Source organism: Coccidioides immitis (assembly GCF_000149335.2).
Source record: "Coccidioides immitis RS genomic scaffold supercont3.2, whole genome shotgun sequence".
Lineage (NCBI taxonomy): Eukaryota > Fungi > Ascomycota > Eurotiomycetes > Onygenales > Onygenaceae > Coccidioides > Coccidioides immitis.
Window position 1 is genome coordinate 1,518,343 of NW_004504309.1, and position 21,550 is coordinate 1,539,892.

Genomic DNA, 21,550 nt, shown 5'->3' on the forward strand with positions numbered 1-21,550 from the left:
CTGGGAAAGCTACAACAGCAAGCGTGGGTGGAGCGCGCTTTGCCCGTTTTAAAGCGGCCATTCAGGAGGACGTATCAATTGCGATTAAAGCCACAGTATCAGCTAAAGCTATCTAAATCGAGTAATTCACTCTGCACCCCGAACATCATCCGTACAAACCCATCAGGCTGGCAGTTTCGATTTTCGAGAGGGTCTCAGCAAAGAATCCAATGACGTGGACCAAAGACACGGCTCGAATTCCGTTATCGCATCTGCAACAGCCCCGGACTGATCTTTGCTGCATGGAGATTGCTACAGCGACAGCTGGCATTCTCTCGTGATGCGTTAGAATCTGACCATCCGTAGTCCTGAGAAATATCGACGACGTGTGTCCGGACTAAGTCCCGAGACCACTTAAACTTATAATTTGCCATGTTGTTAAGCGCCGCCGGGGAAAAATGGCTCGGACCAGAATGGGTATCCTATGTTGAACCCTCAGCGGAGACAAAGCGGATCTGCGAATATCTTCGTTTAAGGTCTTCGCCAGGGCTGACATGAAAGGGAAAAGGGTCTCAATGGCGATGCCCTGGAAAACAAAGAAGACCATGGATAAGCCACCAGTGGCAAGTAAAACGCAAAGTTGCAACTTGCAACGATCTCTGAGGAAGGACAATATTGAATTTGCCAGCCGAGCAAGACAATCAATTTCATCCATCATAAGAAAGTAAACCTTCAGGTTAAGCTTTCGACTCCGCCAGGAGTGAATGGCGGGGTGAATGACGAAAAGAAACAAAATTATCAAATAGCGTTCAACAGAGGACTTTCTTACGATTTAGCATGAAGAAGAATAAATGCGTCCAAACAATTGCGATGCAGATGCTTTGGGGCAACAACACCGATAATGAAATGGGAAGAGTCTCCAAGACCGGGGTTGGCTATAGCGGTTAATGAAGGCAGCAGCATTTGCATCCCATGCTATGCCGGGTACAAAGCACCATCAAAAATCCGCCCGCAACCAGACACAATGCGCATCATAGGTATCTTCAGCAAAAATAGACCTGACGATTTCATGGCTTCCACGTCTAGAACCTAGCAAAAGCCATGGATGGCATGTAGAGATTCGAGGAGAAACTTGTGTCTCCTTTTTGGAGAGCGCGAACGATGCCGGACCTTTCAGTTCAAAGACCCAGACCACGGTGCTTTTCTCTGCGAGGTCTAATCATGAAATGGAGATTCGGCGACTCAGAGGGTTGCTGATCGTGATCGCTCGCGTCGAGGAGCTGGAGTTGAGGAGTGGCAACCGCGCTAGTACAAACTCGGCTAGATTAGCGACCACACACCCTACACAAACGACCACACAATTTTGGTTTGCATTTTGAGCGTGAATTCGCAACCTCACCGACCAGACGACAATTTTGCGAAGAGGTATGAAGCCACTTTCGACTCGACATTCCACGAAGTAACATCGCCTTTGCTGACCTTGATTTGCTATACAGTCAGACGCCATGGGTCGCGTGATCCGCAATCAGAGAAAGGGTCGTGGATCCATCTTCAGTACGTGATAAACCTGTTTTGCATCAAGAAGAGTCCGAGTTTGTCGATGGAAGGGAATTTGAAGATGGTGATTAATTGACTTATCTTTACCTCTTTAAACAGCGGCCCACACCCGTCTCAATAAGGCACCAGCTCAGTTCAGAACCCTCGACTATGCCGAGAGACACGGATACATTCGCGGAGTGGTGAAGAAGATCATTCACGACCCTGGCCGAGGCGCTCCCCTCGCTCAAGTTTCCTTCCGCCACCCGTACAAGTTCAAGGATATCACCGAGACGTTTATTGCCAACGAGGGCATGTACACCGGCCAGTTCATCTACGCTGGAAAGAACGCTGCTTTGACTGTCGGAAACGTCCTTCCTTTGGGCTCCGTCCCCGAAGGTACCGTTGTCACCAACGTCGAGGAGAAGGTTGGAGACAGAGGTGCACTTGGCCGAACATCCGGAAACTACGTCACGGTCATCGGCCACAACCCCGAGGAGGGCAAGACTCGCATCAAGCTCCCCTCTGGTGCTAAGAAGGTCGTGAAGAGCCGTTCCCGAGGAATGGTTGGTATTGTTGCCGGTGGTGGACGTACAGACAAGCCATTGTTGAGTACGTGGCCAAATACAACACGATTGCAATTTTTAATTTTTTTTTTTTCCCTGGGAATTTCGCTAACGTATGCTACAGAGGCTTCCCGAGCCAAGCACAAGTTCGCTGTCAAGCGCAACTCCTGGCCCAAGACTCGTGGTGTTGCCATGAACCCTGTCGACCATGTAAGTTTTTTTCGTCCCCTTACGGAGAACAGGTGGATTTTGACTATTTTTTCTCTATAGCCTCACGGTGGTGGTAACCATCAACACATTGGTAAAGCCTCCACCATTTCCAGATACGCTGCACAAGGTCAAAAGGCCGGTCTCATTGCTGCCCGGAGAACCGGTTTGCTTCGTGGTACTCAAAAGACAAAGGAGTAAACTTAATTGGATGGCGTATTTCATTCGGTTCGATTATGATAGGATGCGCGGGAATGCTTTTCTTTTTTTCCAATGGCATACATGTGTATTTGATGGGTAGCTGCCATAGTGCAGGAAATGAGCAAATCCATCATGTGGCCGAACCAGTAGAAATTTATTATGATTTCGCAATTACGCATCTCTTCTGCGGAAATTTAGGGCCTTCACTAATCGCCGGAGTAAATATCTCGCGGTCTAGTTCCCCGATGATGGGCCGTTGAGAATACGGGGATCATCTACAGTGACTCTAGGCAGCCTTGTGGAATGCACGATGTATGGAGCCATGACGAGACACGACCTTTTGTTCCGGTGTGTGGACTTTGCTGTTTGGCTAAGATGTGTAGGTGTCTCAATTGAATGGGGCTAAACTTACCCAAAGAGGGCCTAAGCACACAAGGGCGAGTGATCCCACCACAAGGAGGGTAGAGCGCAGCGGACTGGCCGGTGGAGGACCGTTTTATGACGTCGTGTCTTTAGCCGCAGTGTGGGGAGTTCCAGACCTCGGAGCGCCATCACCAATTCTGCTTCGCAGGAGACGTTTCCGCGGACACGAAACCAGCGTGCCCCCCGTAAATAATCCGATGTAACTCCGCGCGCTGACGAGCCGGGCAAAGCGGGGAGGGCTACAATAAGGTTCCGCCCTTCGCCAAGCGGGAGCGTGGAAATCCTTGCCCTTTCAAGACATGCTCCTCCTGCGGCTGGAACGCCAAGTGACCTCATGGTCAAGCCTCCCAAGAGATTCCTCCCCTCCCTCCCAAGCCGCCAAGTCAGAGCGGAAGACACGCGCTGCGTGCTACGGGAAGGGCAGACGGCGGTCTCGCGTGGGTGTGGGCGTGGCCCCGCCAATCACGAAGAGCCAGACCGCTGACATAAGGTCATCAGCCACAGGACACCCACCGCAAGCCGTGCCAAGGCGCGGTCGAGACCATTCCGCTTTGGTCTCGGCGAGACATGTGACCTCGACCCAAAGGGCTCTAGCGCGCGTCCTCGGCAGGCGAACATGACTAAGCCGCCACCTGCCGCACACAGCGTCTTTTGCGCGGCCCCGGTCTTGCTCCCAAACTGGCCAATCACGCACCCGCCTCGCTGCAGGCCGGGCCATTTCATCATCTCGCCGCGACGACGGGCTCTGCGCTGTCCGCCGGCAAGGGAGGCTGCTCGGCGCCCTATATATCTTGCCTGGCTGCCCTATATCTTCCACCTGTGGCTTCTCATTTTCTCATCCACACCCCCCTCCCCCCAGACCACCCTTATCCTCTTCAAGATCTAGCGATCCGCGCGGAAGTCTTGGAAGATATATCTCTCTTTGGCACCTTTTCTTTTTTGCCTTGGGATCCTTATCCACCCCTTTTATCTCCAATCCCACATCCTCCAACATACCTATACTTGAACTGCTCCTACTTCTCCTCCTCCCCCTTTATTGTGTGATATAAAAAAGCACATCCTCAGAAGGGTCAAAACAAACCTTCCTTTGAACGTCCACATGGACTCTTTTTCTCTACCTTCCTATCTAGATCCCAATATCAAGCAGTAGACACATCCTTTTTTGGCGCTTCTCCCCCCCAAAACGAGTGGTGAGCACAAGCAAGAAAGCGAAGGAGAAAAGACACGGTTCCTTTTTCCCTCTTTTTTTTTTACACCTTTCTTGCTTCCGGATGGACTTAAGAAGACAAATCTGTCAACGATATAAGCCGACCTCCTACGTACTTCCTCCTGTATACTCGTCTCTATAGACCACCTAGACCTACCCAATTGGGGAGCATAGAGTTAGCAAAAGATACTCATTCCTCCCCTAGCCACCTCACCCGCCACTCCTCCCGAACGATCCACATCCCGCTCCGCGATCTCTCCCTCGATTTCAGAAAAGTTTCCGCTCTCCTATCCCTCCCTTCTACCAAAAAAAAAAAAAAAAAGAAAAAGAAAAAGAAAAAGAAAAAAGATGACTACTCAGGCAGCTGACAACAAGATGGCATACGCCACACCCTCGGCCCGATGGCGCGCAATCGTCAACCGAGACGCTGCAGCTACATGCTTCGTGTACGGTGTGCGCACCACAAAGATATACTGTCGTCCACGATGTCCTGCCCGCCTGGCGCGCCGTGCGAATGTCATATTCTACGACACTCCCGCCCAGGCAGAGAAGGCGGGTTATCGACCCTGCAAGCGGTGCAAGCCTGAGGATCTACGTGCGCCCACGGATCCCCACGTCCGTCTGGCGCAGAAGGCATGTGAGACGATGACGCTGGCTGCCTTGGCAGGTGGGGAGAAACAACGGCCGACGCTGCAGGATCTGGCTTCGGAGGCGGGTTTGACCCCGAGCCATTTCCATCGGGTGTTCAAGAAGGTCGTTGGAGTGACACCCGGAAAATACGCAAGGGATTTGCTGGAAGGGAAGACGTTCCAGAAGAAATTGCCTGACGGGACCATCATCGGATGGCCTCCGGTGGGGCCCATCGGGACAACCACCTCAGCGCAGCTGCAGCCACAAACGCAGGCGCAAACACCACCGTCCATCCCAGTCCCCACGACGGTACCAGCCGCCGTGCAGGGGATAGGACTAGACCTGTCGAACCAATCAACGGGCCACGACCCAGCCGCCGTCGGAATTGATTGGAACGAGTTCGACCTCATGTTGGCCGCGACGACGGGAGGCGCGAGGCCGCAGATGGATTACATTGGCAACGGTGGGTTTTGCATATCTGCAACAGATCACCACCATCTTGACCCTAGTACTGTGATTGATGGATCCATGTTCTCTGCAAACCCGCAGTCGGGCAGCCACCACCACCTTGGCTTTCCGGAGTATGTCAACGATACGGTTGACTTCTCGCTGGGCACGCCGCTGTTTGACTCTCCCGCCCTGACCACGCGGCCGACTTCAGTGCCTTCTTCGCAGCAGTCTCTATCACCCACAGACTCGCCGCCTCTTTTCGACTCTTGTGACTCGCCGTTGCTATTTGAGGATGTTGATTGGATGGATAATCCTGGTTTACCCCTGACGTGGAAAGTTTAGCCGCTGGGATCGAGCTCGAGCGCGAGCGCTCTTCAGGAATGAATTATGTAAATATATATATATATAACTATATCCTCCGTATATGTTAATTATTTCGCTGATACTTCATTTTTCGATCATCCGGCGAGCCGGCGTCCAAAACGGGCCAGTTCTGGAGCCGCTTTCGGCCCTCAACTCGCCAAAGCCTTTCTCCACGCACTCTCTCAGGTACCATCCACGCACCACACCTCGCACCACACCTCGCGCACCACGAACCTAACAACCTCTTTGATCACTCGAGTGCTGCACCGGTCACCCTGCTTCACCCTGGGCACTCTCTCAACATCGTACTTTCCACAAGCTGGAAATGGCGTTGCATCTCTTTCTGCCCACCTGGCCATGGCCACAGCCATGATCTGCTGTGGCCTGTACACTCATCCGCTCACCCAGCAGTACATCATGATACACCCTGGCTTGTAAGCAAAATGTGAGCAAAGGGGGGCAACAAAAATGATGCCCTTTTGCTTATCTGTCAGGCCCCGCCATTGTCTGCTGGTGGCCATTTCTTTTCTTCTCTTACTGAGATATTTTATCCTGTCCTCACTGTTTTCTTTGGATGATAGCCACCAGCTATCCCCTCGTCCGGCTGCCAGGCAAAATTAGCATAGAAATTAGCGTGTACAGTAGCGTATTTAATACTGGAATTCTATTGGAAACTGGTGTATTTGGCGGTAATCTGTAATTTATTCCCTCTAAGCCTATTTTGATTATATTACGGAGTACGGAGTACAATTCCATAGAATGGAACTCTTCCCAGCAATGCCCCTTGAGACAGAGAGCTACTATACAAGCTGAGCAACCATGCAGTGATCTAGAGATCTGGCATTTCTTCATTTGACTCTGTTGCTTTTTAGACTGACACCAGGCACAAACTGCCATAGCTGATAATGTAGTTTGTGAATGAATAAGATCTGTATTTGATTGTTGTGGTGGTAGGGGATCAGTGGATTTGAAGAGAGCCTTATAGAGTTGTTTCTGGAATGCCATATGCCCAATTGGCCTAGTAGTACGGAGTAGAGCAAGAACAAGATAGCTGGTAAAGCATATAAGCATTGATTATCGCATGGTCAAGCAGCCACCAGAGAATTGGGTGAAAACATGTTTTTGAACATCAACACGAAAACCAGCTATGAACGTGTTTTGCTTAACCAATAGATTCCCATATATTTTAGTGTGTGAACCTATTGGTCAGAAAAACACCATTAATACAGAGTACTCCGTACGGAGTACGGAGTACTGTAGTTTGTAATCTGGTGCCAAGGCGCTAATTTTGCTGGCGGCCGGACGAGGGGATTACTTTTCAACCAAGCCATCAGTTCTCACTCTGTCATTGATCTCTCTCTCTCTTCCATGCTTTCTCCATCTTTCCCGAGGCAGCTGACAGAATGGCCATCTCTGGCACAGAGGACAATCCTCTTGCTTCAATCAGTGGTGTGCATATTGGTTCAGGTGATGAATGCTTCTCCAATGCTCGGTTGGTCTTGGCAGGGAAATTCTGGGAGGCTCGGCTCCCAGAGTAAGAGAAAGAATGTCACTGACCACCCCTACAGAAGATGTCTTCAACCTTCATGGATAACCTGATTGGAAGCTATAAAGATGCCGATATTGTGCGCTACATTACAGATTCGCCTCGCCTGTCATCTTGTTCTTCGGTATCTTTATTATCCGCCAACCTTGTCTCTAAGGAGTGCCAACCTGGTTTGATTGAAGATACGCTCCAGGCTATGGAAGTAGCCCGTCAGCTTGGCATACGCGTCCCTAGTGTCAAGAGGGTTGTCTATTTCGAGGGCATGGTGTATCTGATTATGGAGCGTGTTGATGGAGTCAGCCTGGAGAAAGCATGGAACAAGCTAGGCTGGATCAAGTCACTAAGACTGGCCCTGGAGCTTCGTGGATATATTCGCTCCTTACGATCGATGATCTCGTCAACCGCAGGGTCTCTAAAGACCGGCGAATGTAGGTCATTCTGGCTCGATGACCTCTATCGATTACCACTACGGTCCAGCTCAGCAAACCTGACATCGTTCCTTTCGTTTTGGGTCAACCTTTCCAATCCGCGGGCCGCTATAAAAGTCACTGAAGACCAGCTTCTGGCTACATCCTTAAAGAATTATATACCTTCGACAGCGGAACCATTCGTCTTCACTCATCATGATCTCGCACCTCGAAACATTCTCCTTGACAAATCCGGGCATCTTTGGTTGATGGACTGGGACATAGCGGGCTGGTATCCTTGCTTTTTTGAGTATGCAGCGATGCATAACTTCATCCCTGAAGGCTGGACCAGGCTTGCGCGGATGCGGTGGAACCTGCTTACTTGGATCGCAGCTGGGCGTTGGGAGAGGGAAAGGCGCGTGCTGGAACAGATCAGATCCAAATTCACTCGCTTCCGTGCTGGCCGTCGTTTTTATTTGTTAAAGCACAGAGGAATTACTCGCCAGCTCTTTTTACTCTTGACACCAACCTCTCTCGTTTTAACTCGCCATCATGGTCTATAAAATGATGATATATGTGGATGGAGCATGTCGACGAAATGGCTCTGACAACGCAATTGGTGCCGCTGCCGCCGTTCATAAAAAGCGCCATGGAACAAAGCCTCATTGTTGGGCCCGGCGGCTTGAAGCATATGAGAGTCCCACAAACCAGCGAGCCGAGATCATTGCCATTATTCTGGGCCTAGAGATGGCACTGGACAAACACCAACAACTGCGCTCGAACCCGGTGCTTGACATTACAATCCATTCGGACTCGAGATATGCTGTCAACTGCATGAACATTTGGGTTGAAAAGTGGATCCAAAATAATTGGATCAATGCTGAGGGAAACGAAGTGGCCAATCGGGATTTGATTGAGGAGGCCTCAGATCTTGACGACAAGCTCCAGGACCTAGGAGATGTTACATACACCTGGATTCCGCGATCGCGAAATACGGATGCTGACCGTCACTGCAATGAGGTATTGGACGACATGGAGAAAGCCAAAGATTACCAGTGAGCAGGGTATGGTGGCGAAATAGTGAACAAGAAGCAGTGGTTGAGGAGCGCTTTGACAAGGCGCTTCTCGAAGCTTACAACATGCCTGTGTCAACTCGTCCGACCCTGAACGACACCACCAGGATACAATGGGTACGATAGTTAAGACGAAGAACATGTATATGACGGCAGTCTTTCTCAAGGAGCACTTGCAGTTCTTCATATATACATCCCTTTCGATATTATTGCATGAATAATCGCCAACATCATGCTATGTATCTTCCATCTCTACCATAGCTGATACCGTGGGAATGAATGCTCCTTTTCACCGTGCATGGCCTCTTCCCAGAAGCGCACCCCGCGGAGTCGCCCGTGTAGTTGCAGCTTAATTGGGATATGGTCACGTAGAGTCAGCATTGTGTCAATTTTCTGGCTAACTTCATTATCAATGGGATCACAGATCTGGGGAGTGCTCGCAAGTTTGTCCAGGTCCATGAGGATGTCAGCGGGGATCACTGATGAAGCCTCATCAGTTGTAGTGTCAAAGCCAGCATCTTCATTTGTAACCACTTTGGTATGCTCATCATCAAGTTCCTGTATCATGATTACATCGTTTATCGCCGGCAAGCAGATGTATATGAACAGGAGATACAGGGTCTGGCGTTCCTTTAAGATGCGGTCATGCTCCACCGACCGTTGGTATATTGGTATAGGACTGAATATGACCACTGCTTCATGGCATGGACCTTCTGGGACCGGACTTGGAGCAACTGTTCAACTATTGCAAGCGCCGCTTCACCCTCAAGACACCCCCATCAGGTGTTCCCTGAGGACGACAAGCTTCCTGAGGACGAGGAGCTCCCTGTGTGAGATTCGGAAAGACCGACCCTACACTTTCATCCAGCACATATACAGCCGTGATCGGCCTGCTGCTCAACGCCCAACTTCATTTTGCTGTTATAAGGGAGGTGATGTTCTCTTTCTTTGGAAAAGAGCCGTTCTATACGTTCTTTCAGGCGCATGTTGTGCCCGTAAACGACCCTTCATCGCCTTCGTCGCCAGTTACTCTAGATCCCCATCCTTCAGGCACCCCTATGGAATCTGTCGAGTTAACACCCCCTCTGGCTCCAGGTTTCGAGGATACTGTCAGCGCGCCGTTTGGGAAGGAGATGCAAATCACAATCCACCGCAGTGCCAAAGATATCCTGCAGGAGTGGTACAATGTTGTCCCACCGCTTGTCATCTTCTTTCTGTTCACCTCTCGTTCCTACTATAAATTTGATCTAGGGAGACCAGATGTGATTGATTCCGCAATCAAACGGCTCTGCGAAACCCATTACTTCTTGGATTTGGATCAGGATAAGATCCATGCCCTGGAGCCTGATAAAATATTGGAAAAAGCATTTGATAAGCCACATTAACTATATAAATATATAAAATTAGAAGAAAGAATTTTGATTCAATTTATTCCTTTTTTGGTAAATTGTGATTCAAAGCATACGGAGCACAACGTATGTATGTACTTACCGTACATGATCCGTATATGCGTGTAAAACAGGTTTTTGGAGGATAAAGTGGCTGTACACCGCAAGCTGTCACGATCTAGACCGCCAGAACGAAATCCCCGGGGGGGGAGGATGAAAGCGTTCATCCTAGTGGTTGGACAATGCTCAGCCTGTGTATGTTTCACCAGTCTTAATGGAGAAATATTCTGTCCTCCGCATCCCTTCGAACGCGAATTGTTCCTTGAGGATTCGCAAGCGCCCGGAGCTGGATGACCCACATGGAATATCTGGATGTGCTCCGTATGTGCGTAATATGTATATGTCTGGCGCAGGGCGGCATTGGCTGCTGGTTGGCTCCAGCCCTACTAGTTAGCCCTATGTAGCAAGCTCCAAGAAGCGAAAAAGAAACCAAGAAAAAGCAAAAGAAAAAGGGTTAAAAAAGTAGAAAAAGCAAAGAAAAAGGCAGCGACAAGCCTTTCTCCCCCCCAGCAAGCGGGTGGAGTTTTTAACCAAACCCTGACGTGCGCGAAGGGTGCTGTTTCATCTGGGCTGGGCAGGCCAGTGCTCCACCGCCAACCAGCCTGCAGCGACACCGACGGTGCTTGACCAGGGGACGGGTTCTCGATCGGCGCTTCGATGGAACAAGAGAAGAACCACCTTGACGAGACACCGCAATCAAACCCACGGATCTCAAACGTCAGTGCAACACGGCCACCGCCCCAACCCCTACGGCCAGGACTCAAGCTGGCGGGAAACGATGGCGAATAGGGACGAGCAGAGCCGGGGGTGGAAGGGCGTTGTGACTTTTCATTTCCCTTGCTCGTTCGATTTGGCTTTTTACCGGAGACACCCCATGCCTGTCTTATGCTCTCCATGTTGATCACGGGCGGGTAGAGAAGAGATGCGCATTGCAGGAATAGAACACTTGGTACTTTGATTGACGGTCGCGTGTCCCTCATTCCAAGGTTCTTCAGTTACTCTCTCTCCCCTTTTTTGGCTCGGAGTATTTTTTATTTTTGTTGCTTGTTATTAATATCTGAATAAGGGCCCAACATCTGGCCTTCTCTCTCCCTTCCCTCTCTTTTTTTCTAAATCCTCCTGCTTACTTGGTGGTTTACTTGTTGCGTTCTGCTTTCTTCGCCCTTCGTTCAGGTCATTTCGTTATCTAGTCTTGTTTCCCGCTCCAGGGGCTCTTCCATCCCGTGCTGTTTGATGGAATTGTAAATCCCATCAAATAAAGCTAATCCGATCGAATATCATTTAATATACACTTGTGCATCCGTTCCCAATCCGCTTCACTATAGCTCCATCGTCATCATCTAAAGCTAATCAAGATTCGACGATTCCATCCCCGCACGGCGTCATGAACGTGAACAAGAAGCTCGGTCGCTTCAAGCAGTGGGCCGGAGAGCGTATGGGTGGCGAGGTGAAGACAAATGTATCGGACGACTTTAAGGCGATGGAAGCAGAGATGGCCCTGAGACATGATGGTATGCTCACCAGGTACCCCGCATCAGCCAGCCCGATAAACCCATTCCTGACACGGCTATAGGGTTGGAGCGCCTTCACAAAGCTATGACGGCCTACATACGGGCGATATCTAAACGTAACGAAGGGGATGGCGGAAAGCTCTTCTCTATAGGGTACCTTGGAGGAGCGATGGTAAACCATGGGCAGGATTTTGAAAGCAATTCCGAGTTTGGGCAATGCCTTATCAGTTCGTACTGCCCCAATGACGTTCGGTCTCATGGCGCGGAGAATGTTCTTTTCGGCTAACTTGATTGATTGATCATCAGGTTTTGGAAGAACCAATGAGCGTTGTGCTCGGATTCAGGAGCAGTACGTTGCTGATGCGACGTCGAGCTGGCTGGAGTCGCTGGATAGGTCGCTTGCTCAGATGAAGGAATATCAGGTACGAACTGGCTGGCTGTGCCGCAAGAGGTTCTCCGAGTATGTCTAACGATGGTTTCAGGCTGCTAGGAAGAAGCTCGAAAGTCGCCGTTTAGCATACGACACTTCGCTCGCAAAGATGCAAAAAGCAAAGCGAGAAGATTTCCGCGTTGAAGAGGAGCTAAGACTACAGAAGGTGAAATATGAGGAGGCTAATGAGGATGTTTACCGACGGATGCAGGATATCAGGGAGTCGGAAGCAGACAATATCTCCGATCTTCGAGCATTTTTCAATGCTCAACTTAATTACCATGACCAGTGCCGAGAGGTGCTGCTACAGCTGAGAGATGAATGGCCAACTGGGTAAGAAGTTGTCCTTGCAATCTCTTTTTATTTTTCCAGCTAACTTGTTATTTTATAGTCAAAGTCCCGTCCGTCGACCAAATCTATCCCGCAACACAACTGCACATTCCTTCCACGAGCGATTCGAGCCCGAAGATCAGCCGCTAGATGCCCGCCCCCCTATACGACCGACCCGCACAGCTTCCTCCTGTCTCGACTCTCCATTATACAAGCCCCCTCTTAGCCGTACGTCCACCTTCGAAGGACCCACCCAGCTTCGAGGTCGGGTATCCCCTCCACACTCAGGCCGGGTCGTCAGCGACAGCGCCTCTATAAACAGCACATCTTCCCATGCCCGCACGGCCAACGGCCGGAACTACGACGGCCATTACGGGTATCCCGACGACGGCATATCGTCACCGCATGGGAAAGTGAGCCCAGACCGCTTCACGTCTAGTTCTCTATCCGGTTCTTCCAGTAATCCGCTTCAAAGTCGGCCTGTGAGTATGGGGCTGTATAGTAATGGTAACAGAGTATCCTCCTCTCAATCGTCTATTCGAGCGAAGAAACCTCCACCGCCACCGCCTCCGAAGAGAAATGCACTTAGAGCGGTGGATATGTAGATGGTTCTTGGCTCGCTCCTTATTTATATGTATGAGTTGATGGGTAATGGCATGTTTTATTTTTAAAAAGGGGTCTCATTTAATCTCTACTACCTTTTTTTCTTTCTTTTTCCAGGTCGGAAAGCTGGGACCGAAAGCAGGTCAATGGAAACAGGCAAAAGAAAAAGACCAGTCTCTTTTGCTTTTCTTTCTTTTTTTCTGACGCAAGAAGCCGAAATAAACTCTTCTTTCTCTTGTTACTTTATCCCACAGTGTGGATGAAGAAACGGAGGTTGCCAACCTGTCTGGCTCAAGTAGTCCCGTGAATGAGAGGGCAGAAAGGCAACTTCAAAAACTATTTAAAACCTAACCCCCCTTTTTCTTCCCTGCGGCTAGCGTTCAAGTTGACTTTTTTTTACAACAATAACCGACAACAGCAACATCTCTACTCTCAAAGTTATGCTGCCTACATATAACTTTCTCCTGTATGTAGGTATGGTTCCTTAGCAATGCAGATAGGCACAAGGTTCCCATACAGGCGCCTCTTAAGCCTGGAAGGTATGTGAACTGAAGATAATGGAATTCCCTTAGCTAGAAGATAACTAACATACACTTTGCAAATGCAACAAAAGAAGACCACCAGAGCATAAATGGGATCCATAGAGTTAAGGATGCTTTAAGGCCACGTCATAGGCCACGGCTTACTGCTTGGCTTCTTTGAGAGTTCCGGGCATAGAGAACCTTAGGATCATGGGGAGAGAGCCAGTCTCGTTAAGGATCTGCCCCACGGCAAGGTGTAGGCGGCAGAGATCTGGAGAAGGGGGAGGGACGGACAAGCTCGCTTCGTTATCCCCGAGCACAACGGGCGAGTTTGGCGGTAGGGATGCGATCTCGGGGACCTGAAGGGCGGCAAGTCGTTCGACGGCGAGGTTGGATCTTGTGGTTCTGGGGGCTGTTGTTGCTGCTGGTTTAAGGGACCAGTAGAATTCTCGAAAGCTGTCTGTGATGGCTTCGGACATGAAGATTGCGTTTTCGGGCTTGTCGATTATCGATCGGATTGAGTGGATCCGTCCTCCGGTAAAGACTTGGACGAGGTGCTGGGCTTTGTCGTCGCTGCGTAGGCATTCGGGAAGGATTCGCATGGGGACTACCTTTCCAGGCGCTCTGTTGTTGAATCCAAATGCTTCGACGCTGTATATTCCGGTAATCGCACAGCGGTCCATCTCTCTAGTTGATACCTGTGCCCGGAAAGGTCAGCCGCAGGTTTAGGAGACGAATTGCTCCCCTGCCCGGGGGGCCGCTCACATTTAAGTCCAGCCTATACTCGCTGTCGGAGTCCGTGGACGAGAACGATTGCATATCTTTATCCATTACTACCAAGAGTCCTCAATAAGGATCCGGGTAGACTCGAAAAGGACCAGAAGAGCAGCAAAACTCACGCGGCAATACAAACTTAATCACCCAGAGATATACAAAGTTGATTATTGCGCGTTGGAAGTCCTTGTTGGCCTTGATTTGATGGGTAAGGGATTCGACTGTCCAAGGGGTTCTCTTGAAGCCTACAGCCTGCAGTTTCACCAGAAGTTCATCGCTGACAGCTGTGGGACAGATGCAGCGCTTAAGAAGGCTGAGCATGAACGAGCGAGTGTTAATCCAGGACCCAATCTGTGCATTGAGCTCTGTGTTCGGGAGATCTTGGGGCTGCAACAGTGTGAAAACCTGTGTCAGATGTTCAGCTTCTAGCACAAGGTTGTGAGCCATTATGGATGTCCTGCTGATGACTTGATATCTTGGTTTAAATGTACGGTTGAGAGAAAAGTCTTAATATTCAAAGGAGCAAAACAACTCATAAAATCTGGCAATATGAAGTCCTAGAGAAAGTGCAGGCAAGATATAATGAAGCATCCTGAGTTCAAGGTGACGGAACAGAGATGATGGATCAGGGTGAACAGACTGAGGGAGGATGACGCTTCCGAACCAAACTTTGCAACAGACTCCAAGTGAAGCAGAAAGAAATGAGGAAGGGAAATGAACACAGCCTAAGAGAGGAAGAGGATTGTATCACAGACTGTGCTTAGTCGTCGTTCACAGAACAGAGGAGCGGTTGTGGTCACCTGCAGCTCGGCGCTCTGCTCTGACATCCTGTTCGGGAAGGCAGAGCAGACAGACGGGAGAATGGGAAAAGGGAGATGCACAGAGAACATATATGCTGTGTGCCTCCTGGTTCGCGAACGGAGCTCTGGGTATTTGGAAAATGATCATTATCCCTGTTCAAGGGGTCCTTTGTAGCCATGGCCCGGGAGGGAAAACGTGGCATAGCAATATCTGTTTCTACTATAGTTTTCCTTGAGAGCTTTTGACAATATGTCTGTAACATCTTTCTCTCCATTAAAGTGACTGGGTTCCAGGTTAATAAAAGACTCTTGAGAATTGAAGAAAGAAAGGGGTCGGCTTCACCGACGAGTTATCCCCTACTAGATAGATTAAAATCGTAGTCCGGGTTCGATTCTCCTTTGAATCTGCCTCCACAGACCGCAGATTTTGGGCACGGAGGTCCTCAGCCCTTACTCCTGCCAGGCCCAATTCAGCCTCAGGTCTCCAGGCGCAGGGCGTGCGGCCAGCCAGATAAAATCAATACATACATACCATTTAAAGTCGAGGACATGCTTCAGGGGGGTGACCTGCGCTGACTCAGCAGCTGGTTGAGACCAACGCATCTTTCCCGTTCGGGCGATCGTGGCTGGCGAGTGGCGGTTGCGCTGACTCAGCACTTCTGCCACGTGACACCCCAAATCTTTGACAGGATTTGTTGCTGTTTCCCTTCTCCCATCACGGCTCAGCCCAGGTTCACAGTCCTCCACGGGAGTTTTCGCGACAGCTGATTCCCTCCATCCCCATTTCATCGACCAGAGGCCTGGACATACTACCCTTACGCGTTTCCACCCATTCACCGCCCCTGAGTGCGCGCCAGCGCCCGCAACCTTCCCTTGGCAACACCTTGCATGTATTTTCTATTTTGCCTCCTGTTGGTTCGGTGTCGCTCCGCCATAGCTTAGAGGAAATCTTATCTGCCAAGCATCAAAGAACATCGGATCTTAGTCCCGCGCCGCGCTTCAAGCCCGTACTGTCGCGTTCCGCCCGATAATCTCCGGATTCCTGTACAATAGTAGCCTTCGCGACCGACCCCCTCCTCCCGCTACGCACCCAGCGCCAAAACCGGATACCGGATTTCCCCCCCTTCCCTTGGGGCGACCGCCAATTGTTCATGAATACTCTCCGCCGATAGGCAATGGCTTCCCTTCAGGCAGGCCCCAATATGGCGGCCATACAGTCTGGTCTTCCTCCCAACCTTACTCAACAACATATCCAAGAAGTCTATCAGGTAAGCATGGACCGCATTCCTTTCATTCACCCTTGGATTCTTCCTTCATCTATGCTTCCCCCCAACCTCAACCATTAAACCTACCTAGATTTACTCCCAAATATCGTGCTAATTTTTGAAAAATAGAAATATCGGCATATGCAAGAGCAAGGCGTACGCCCGGATGATCCCGAGTTCCTCAAAGCGCACCACCTTCTTTCCGCCGTCCAGCGCCAACAGGCCATTCATAAGCAACGACAGCTACAGCAGTTGCAAGCGCAACGATTACAACAAACCCAACAGCAGCAGCAGCCACAGGCGCAACAGCACGTCCCACAGGCAAATGGAGTTTCGCCCGATGGCGTTCCCAATGGGATTGATGGTAATATTATTCGAGTTCCAATATGAGCATAAAACCATGGGATCCAGATGTCGCTAACATTCTTTTTCCTTGGTTTTCAATAGGTCGAAATGGATCCGCCAGCGGAAACGGCTCTGCAGCCCCAGACTCTGCGCCTGGGCAATCCGGATCGGCGACCACTGCGGCAGCTAGTCAAAAGAATGCGACCGCAGGGATGACTAGCTTTACACCGGAACAGTTGACCATTCTTAAAAACCAGATCCTTGCATTCAAGATGCTTTCCAAAAATTTACCCATTCCTCCCAGAGTACAACAGCAGCTCTTCGCAAATAAGAAGAGTATGCCCATTGGAGGCACCGATGGAGCTGTTTCACTTGACGGTGCGTCGGATGGCGCTAGCCAGGCCCGCGAAACTGGGCCTAAAGCGGATGACGCCTCGGCAAACATACCAAAAACTATGTACCAGTCCTTCCAATCTCCCTACGAGGCACTTCTAGCTCGCATCAGCTACGGCAGCCATTCAATGCGCAAATACAGACTTAGGATCCCGAGCCTTATGCCTCTTGGCATAGATTTAGATAGGTTTCGGGAAGAGAGAGAGATCATATTGTATAATCGTATTTCTGCACGAAAAGCCGAATTGGCTAAGCTACCAGCTAACCTCAGTGTGTGGGATACCAGCAAGGGAGACTCGCCAGAAATGGTTGATGACTCTCTCAAAGTGAGAGCATTGATCGAGCACAAGATGTTGAACCTTCTCCCGAAACAGAGAATTCTGCGCAACAAGCTACAGTATGAAATGATTCACTATGACAATTTAATTATGTCGGCCAACCGCAGTAGCCACCGGCGCATGAAGAAGCAATCGCTCCGCGAAGCGCGAGTCACTGAGAAACTCGAGAAACAGCAACGTGATGCGCGTGAGACCAAGGAGAAGAAGAAACAGTATGATCAACTGCAGGCGATCCTCAATCATGGTCGCGAAGTTATCAATGCTGGAATTCAGCAGCGAGCGCGATCTCAGAAGCTCGGCCAGATGATGCTTCGACACCACCATGACATGGAGCGTGAAGAACAGAGACGTGTTGAAAGAACCGCCAAGCAGCGTCTCCAGGCCTTGAAGGCGAACGATGAAGAAACGTACATGAAATTGCTTGGTCAAGCCAAGGATTCGCGTATCTCTCATCTTCTCAAGCAAACGGATGGCTTCCTCAAGCAGTTGGCTCGCTCGGTAAAAGAACAGCAAAGGACTCACGCAGAAAGGTATGGAGGAGATGAGCATCTGTACGAAGATTCTGAAATTGAGTCCGATGAGGAAGACGAGGAAGGAGAGAGCCGTAAAGTTGATTACTACGCTGTGGCCCATCGGATCAAGGAAGATATTACCGTGCAGCCGTCTATCCTTGTTGGTGGTACTCTCAAAGAATACCAACTCCGAGGTCTTCAGTGGATGATCTCACTTTACAACAACAATCTTAACGGTATCTTGGCCGACGAAATGGGTCTCGGCAAAACCATCCAGACTATCAGTTTAATCACATATCTGATCGAGATGAAGAAGCAAAACGGGCCTTTCTTGGTTATTGTTCCTCTCAGTACGCTAACCAACTGGACGCTCGAATTTGAGAAATGGGCGCCGTCGGTTTCTCGGATTGTCTACAAGGGACCGCCCAACAGTCGCAAAGCACAACAGCAAGCTATTCGGTGGGGACAATTCCAAGTCTTGTTGACAACCTACGAATACATCATCAAAGATCGGCCGATTCTGAGCAAGGTAAAATGGGTTCATATGATTGTCGATGAAGGCCACAGAATGAAGAATACTCAATCGAAGTTGACGCAGACTCTCACCCAATACTACACCTCGCGTTACAGACTTATTCTCACTGGTACTCCACTCCAAAACAACCTTCCTGAGCTCTGGGCGCTTCTCAACTTCGTCCTTCCAAATATTTTTAAGTCTGTTAAGTCCTTCGATGAATGGTTCAATACCCCATTTGCGAACACAGGTGGTCAGGATCGTATGGATCTCACCGAAGAAGAGAAGCTACTCGTTATTCGTCGCTTGCACAAGGTGCTTCGGCCGTTCCTACTTCGTCGATTGAAGAAGGATGTCGAGAAGGATCTTCCTGATAAACAGGAGCGTGTTATCAAATGTCGCTTCTCCGCATTGCAGGCCAAGCTGTATAAACAACTGGTCACTCATAACAAGATGGTGGTCAGCGACGGTAAAGGCGGTAAGACAGGCATGCGTGGTTTGAGCAACATGCTTATGCAGCTACGAAAGTTGTGTAATCATCCATTCGTGTTTGAATCGGTTGAGGAAGAAATGAATCCAGGAAAGGGTACGAATGATCTCATTTGGCGTACGGCTGGTAAATTCGAACTGCTCGATCGAATTCTGCCAAAATTCAAGGCGTCTGGGCATCGTGTCTTGATGTTCTTCCAGATGACTCAGATCATGAACATCATGGAAGATTTCTTGCGCTTCCGCGGTCTTAAATACCTGCGTCTCGACGGTTCTACGAAGTCGGATGATCGATCCGAATTGTTGAGACGCTTTAATGACCCTGGATCAGAGTACTTCTGCTTCCTTCTCTCCACACGAGCTGGTGGTCTTGGTTTGAACCTGCAGACCGCCGACACTGTCATTATTTATGACTCAGACTGGAATCCTCATCAGGATCTTCAAGCTCAAGATCGTGCACATCGTATCGGTCAGAAAAACGAGGTCCGGATTCTCCGATTGATTAGCTCCAACTCCGTTGAAGAGAGGATCCTTGAACGAGCGCAGTTCAAGTTGGACATGGACGGAAAGGTTATCCAGGCCGGAAAGTTCGACAATAAATCGACAAACGAAGAGCGTGATGCTTTGCTTCGTACCTTGTTGGAAACCGCCGACTCCGCAGACCAGGCGGGCAAAGAGGACGAGATGGATGATGACGATCTAAACGATATCATGGCGCGGTCTGATGAAGAACTCACTCTTTTCCAAAAGATCGACGAAGAGCGAATGAAAACCGATCATTACGGCCCCGGACATCGACATCCCCGCCTGATGGGTGAAGATGAGCTTCCTGATATCTATTTAGCAGAAGACAACCCTGTTGCCGAAGAACCCGAGGAAATTACTGGACGAGGTGCCCGAGAGCGAAAGGTCATGAGATATGACGATGGTCTCACTGAGGAGCAGTGGGCCATGGCAGTAGACGCCGAAGATGATACTATCGAGGAGGCCATCGCTAGAAATGAGGCTAAAATGGAGCGAAGACGACTCAATAAAGAAAAACGAATAAGAAAGGCTCAAGGTATAGATTCCTCACCGGAACCTTCTAGGGAACCGTCTGCCACGCCGCAACGGGCCAAAGGACGACGTAAAGGCCCCGTGTCCAAGCGGAAGGCCGATGAGGTAATAGAGGAGGCCCCTGCCAAGCGTCGAAGAGGCAGACAGAGCAAAGCTGCGATAGCAGCCGCTGCTGCTGCGACAGAGACGCTGAATAACGCAGATCGTGAGGTCTTGCAAACCATTCTCAATAAGGTTTACAAGATCCTCATGGGACTCCAAGCGGAAGTCCCTGCTGATTCTTCAGATACTGATGACGAGCCGAGCACGCGCCCGATCATCGATCCATTCCTAAAGCCACCACCGAAGAGCCAGTATCCGGATTACTACGTTATCATTCAAAATCCCATTGCCATGGATACAATCAAGAGGAGGATCAATCGAGATGAATATCAAAGTCTGAGAGAGTTCCTAGATGATATTCGCCTATTATGCAATAATGCCAGGACCTATAATGAAGATGGCAGCATTCTTTTCCAGGATGCGAACCAGATTGAGGTAAGCTAGGGAGAGCACTCGTTTTAATAATTTAAAATGCATTTCTGACGACCTCCCCCCATTAGGCCGCTTGCATCGCAGCTTTGAAGAAGGAATCTGAAAAGCACCCCGATTTTGCCGACTTTGACGAGTCCGTAGATGGGTCGACGGCCGCTGTTTCAAGTGCTGGAACTCCTCTTGCGTCTGGTGCCACGCCGTCACAGAAACTCAAATTGACGTTCAATAGCTCGAGAGCAAACGGAACTGACAGCGCTGCTGTAAGTGATGAGGAGTGATCGTGGGGTCTCAAAATTCTTCTACTCCGCTCCATCTCCCTTCCAAATGCGGTTCGAAATTGGAAAGTGCGTTGCGGGCCGTCTTTGGCGCCTTTTTCTACCGTCATGATCGCTGCCTTTGAACATCCTAATGGGCCACTCTACCATATCCTTCACGAATCTGCACCTCCTTGACTTAAAACTATGTTCTAGTGTATCTTCACTACAATTTTTTGGGACTTTATTCTTATTCTGATACCTCGTCGTGGTCCCCCACCCCATGCGAGGCCGGCGTTGGGCCTATCATCGAAATGGTTTCTTTGTATTCTGGCGAGAGGGTCACGGTTGGCAAACATTGCGGATGGCGGAACGAAATGAATATCAAGTTTTGTTACATATGGGGTGGAAAGAAATGCTTCTGAAATTCCTTATCCCTTTAGTGCCCTTTTTTTTTTTTTTTTTTTTACCTTCAGCGTTGCTCCCTGTGCAATTCTAGGTCTTCTTTTTCTTCTTTTCTTCTTCGATTTCTTTTCTCGGTCAAAATCGTGCTACATTTCTTCTTGTAGCCAGTACCCAATTAAGTCTTTGATATTTTCGTGTGGCTGGAATTGGCATCCGACTTTCTTTGTCCCCCAGTTTGTGATGTCTTTTAGATTTACTACGAATTGAGACAGGTGGGAAACGAAGAGAGAACCTTTGAGGATTAGGTTATCTATTAATGCATGATGTATTTTATGGATTGATTTGGGGATTCGAAAATTGATATAGTATGAGATCGTAGCACACCTCGCTGTCCACCACCCAACAAAAAGGAGCAATCCAGAGGCTCTATCAAAGCCTCG

At 49.6% G+C, this 21,550-nt stretch overlaps 10 protein-coding genes across 10 annotated transcripts; 7 read left to right on the plus strand and 3 right to left on the minus strand.

The window, feature by feature from the left end:
- Positions 1 to 50: 50 nt before the first annotated feature.
- Positions 51 to 1,216, minus strand: CIMG_11657 (uncharacterized protein). Its single transcript, XM_012358636.1, has one exon. The coding sequence runs from the start codon at positions 695 to 697 to the stop codon at positions 377 to 379; it is 321 nt and encodes a 106-aa protein (XP_012214059.1). The 5' UTR covers positions 698 to 1,216; the 3' UTR covers positions 51 to 376.
- A 158-nt stretch (positions 1,217 to 1,374) lies between these two features.
- CIMG_06034 (60S ribosomal protein L2) lies at positions 1,375 to 2,665 on the plus strand. Its single transcript, XM_001242137.2, has 4 exons — positions 1,375 to 1,533; positions 1,636 to 2,127; positions 2,206 to 2,291; positions 2,352 to 2,665. The coding sequence occupies exons 1-4, from the start codon at positions 1,485 to 1,487 to the stop codon at positions 2,487 to 2,489; spliced, it is 765 nt and encodes a 254-aa protein (XP_001242138.1). The 5' UTR covers positions 1,375 to 1,484; the 3' UTR covers positions 2,490 to 2,665.
- A 134-nt stretch (positions 2,666 to 2,799) lies between these two features.
- CIMG_13011 (uncharacterized protein) lies at positions 2,800 to 3,798 on the plus strand (the record flags this gene model as incomplete). The annotated part of the gene is made up of 4 exons (XM_001242138.1): positions 2,800 to 2,837; positions 2,908 to 3,097; positions 3,133 to 3,353; positions 3,417 to 3,798. 4 exons carry the CDS (start codon positions 2,800 to 2,802, stop codon positions 3,796 to 3,798), a joined length of 831 nt encoding a protein of 276 aa, XP_001242139.1.
- Positions 3,799 to 4,142: 344 nt separating this feature from the next.
- CIMG_06036 (DNA repair and transcription factor Ada) lies at positions 4,143 to 5,645 on the plus strand. The gene has a single exon (XM_001242139.2). It carries the CDS (start codon positions 4,468 to 4,470, stop codon positions 5,539 to 5,541), a length of 1,074 nt encoding a protein of 357 aa, XP_001242140.2. The 5' UTR covers positions 4,143 to 4,467; the 3' UTR covers positions 5,542 to 5,645.
- A 1,286-nt stretch (positions 5,646 to 6,931) lies between these two features.
- CIMG_13012 (ankyrin repeat protein) lies at positions 6,932 to 8,885 on the plus strand. Its single transcript, XM_004445255.1, has 2 exons — positions 6,932 to 7,054; positions 7,131 to 8,885. Exons 1-2 carry the CDS (start codon positions 7,037 to 7,039, stop codon positions 8,076 to 8,078), a joined length of 966 nt encoding a protein of 321 aa, XP_004445312.1. The 5' UTR covers positions 6,932 to 7,036; the 3' UTR covers positions 8,079 to 8,885.
- Positions 8,404 to 10,013, plus strand: CIMG_11662 (uncharacterized protein). Its single transcript, XM_012358637.1, has one exon. It carries the CDS (start codon positions 8,887 to 8,889, stop codon positions 9,826 to 9,828), a length of 942 nt encoding a protein of 313 aa, XP_012214060.1. The 5' UTR covers positions 8,404 to 8,886; the 3' UTR covers positions 9,829 to 10,013.
- Positions 10,014 to 10,247: 234 nt separating this feature from the next.
- Positions 10,248 to 10,932, minus strand: CIMG_06039 (uncharacterized protein; the record flags this gene model as incomplete). The annotated part of the gene is made up of 3 exons (XM_001242142.2): positions 10,248 to 10,419; positions 10,573 to 10,638; positions 10,739 to 10,932. The coding sequence occupies 3 exons, from the start codon at positions 10,930 to 10,932 to the stop codon at positions 10,248 to 10,250; spliced, it is 432 nt and encodes a 143-aa protein (XP_001242143.2).
- A 20-nt stretch (positions 10,933 to 10,952) lies between these two features.
- Positions 10,953 to 13,150, plus strand: CIMG_06040 (BAR domain-containing protein). Its single transcript, XM_001242143.2, has 5 exons — positions 10,953 to 11,547; positions 11,610 to 11,774; positions 11,854 to 11,969; positions 12,030 to 12,310; positions 12,369 to 13,150. Exons 1-5 carry the CDS (start codon positions 11,421 to 11,423, stop codon positions 12,910 to 12,912), a joined length of 1,233 nt encoding a protein of 410 aa, XP_001242144.1. The 5' UTR covers positions 10,953 to 11,420; the 3' UTR covers positions 12,913 to 13,150.
- Positions 13,151 to 13,592: 442 nt separating this feature from the next.
- On the minus strand, positions 13,593 to 14,652 carry CIMG_06041 (uncharacterized protein; the record flags this gene model as incomplete). Its single annotated transcript, XM_001242144.1, has 3 exons — positions 13,593 to 14,129; positions 14,197 to 14,264; positions 14,331 to 14,652. The coding sequence occupies 3 exons, from the start codon at positions 14,650 to 14,652 to the stop codon at positions 13,593 to 13,595; spliced, it is 927 nt and encodes a 308-aa protein (XP_001242145.1).
- Positions 14,653 to 16,180: 1,528 nt separating this feature from the next.
- On the plus strand, positions 16,181 to 21,446 carry CIMG_06043 (RSC complex subunit; the record flags this gene model as incomplete). Its single annotated transcript, XM_001242146.2, has 4 exons — positions 16,181 to 16,273; positions 16,400 to 16,634; positions 16,718 to 20,454; positions 20,520 to 21,446. 4 exons carry the CDS (start codon positions 16,181 to 16,183, stop codon positions 20,727 to 20,729), a joined length of 4,275 nt encoding a protein of 1,424 aa, XP_001242147.2. The 3' UTR covers positions 20,730 to 21,446.
- Between the last annotated feature and the right edge of the window lie 104 nt (positions 21,447 to 21,550).

Coding starts and splice junctions, on each gene's coding strand:
- CIMG_11657 (XM_012358636.1), bottom strand. CDS start 697: ATGATGGATGAAATTGATTGTCTTGCTCGGCTGGCAAATTCAATATTG.
- CIMG_06034 (XM_001242137.2), top strand. CDS start 1,485: ATGGGTCGCGTGATCCGCAATCAGAGAAAGGGTCGTGGATCCATCTTC. Junction 1,534..1,635: donor GGGTCGTGGATCCATCTTCA/GTACGTGATAAA, acceptor CTCTTTAAACAG/CGGCCCACACCCGTCTCAAT. Junction 2,128..2,205: donor TACAGACAAGCCATTGTTGA/GTACGTGGCCAA, acceptor CGTATGCTACAG/AGGCTTCCCGAGCCAAGCAC.
- CIMG_06036 (XM_001242139.2), top strand. CDS start 4,468: ATGACTACTCAGGCAGCTGACAACAAGATGGCATACGCCACACCCTCG.
- CIMG_11662 (XM_012358637.1), top strand. CDS start 8,887: ATGGCCTCTTCCCAGAAGCGCACCCCGCGGAGTCGCCCGTGTAGTTGC.
- CIMG_06040 (XM_001242143.2), top strand. CDS start 11,421: ATGAACGTGAACAAGAAGCTCGGTCGCTTCAAGCAGTGGGCCGGAGAG. Junction 11,970..12,029: donor CTCAGATGAAGGAATATCAG/GTACGAACTGGC, acceptor CGATGGTTTCAG/GCTGCTAGGAAGAAGCTCGA. Junction 12,311..12,368: donor AGAGATGAATGGCCAACTGG/GTAAGAAGTTGT, acceptor GTTATTTTATAG/TCAAAGTCCCGTCCGTCGAC.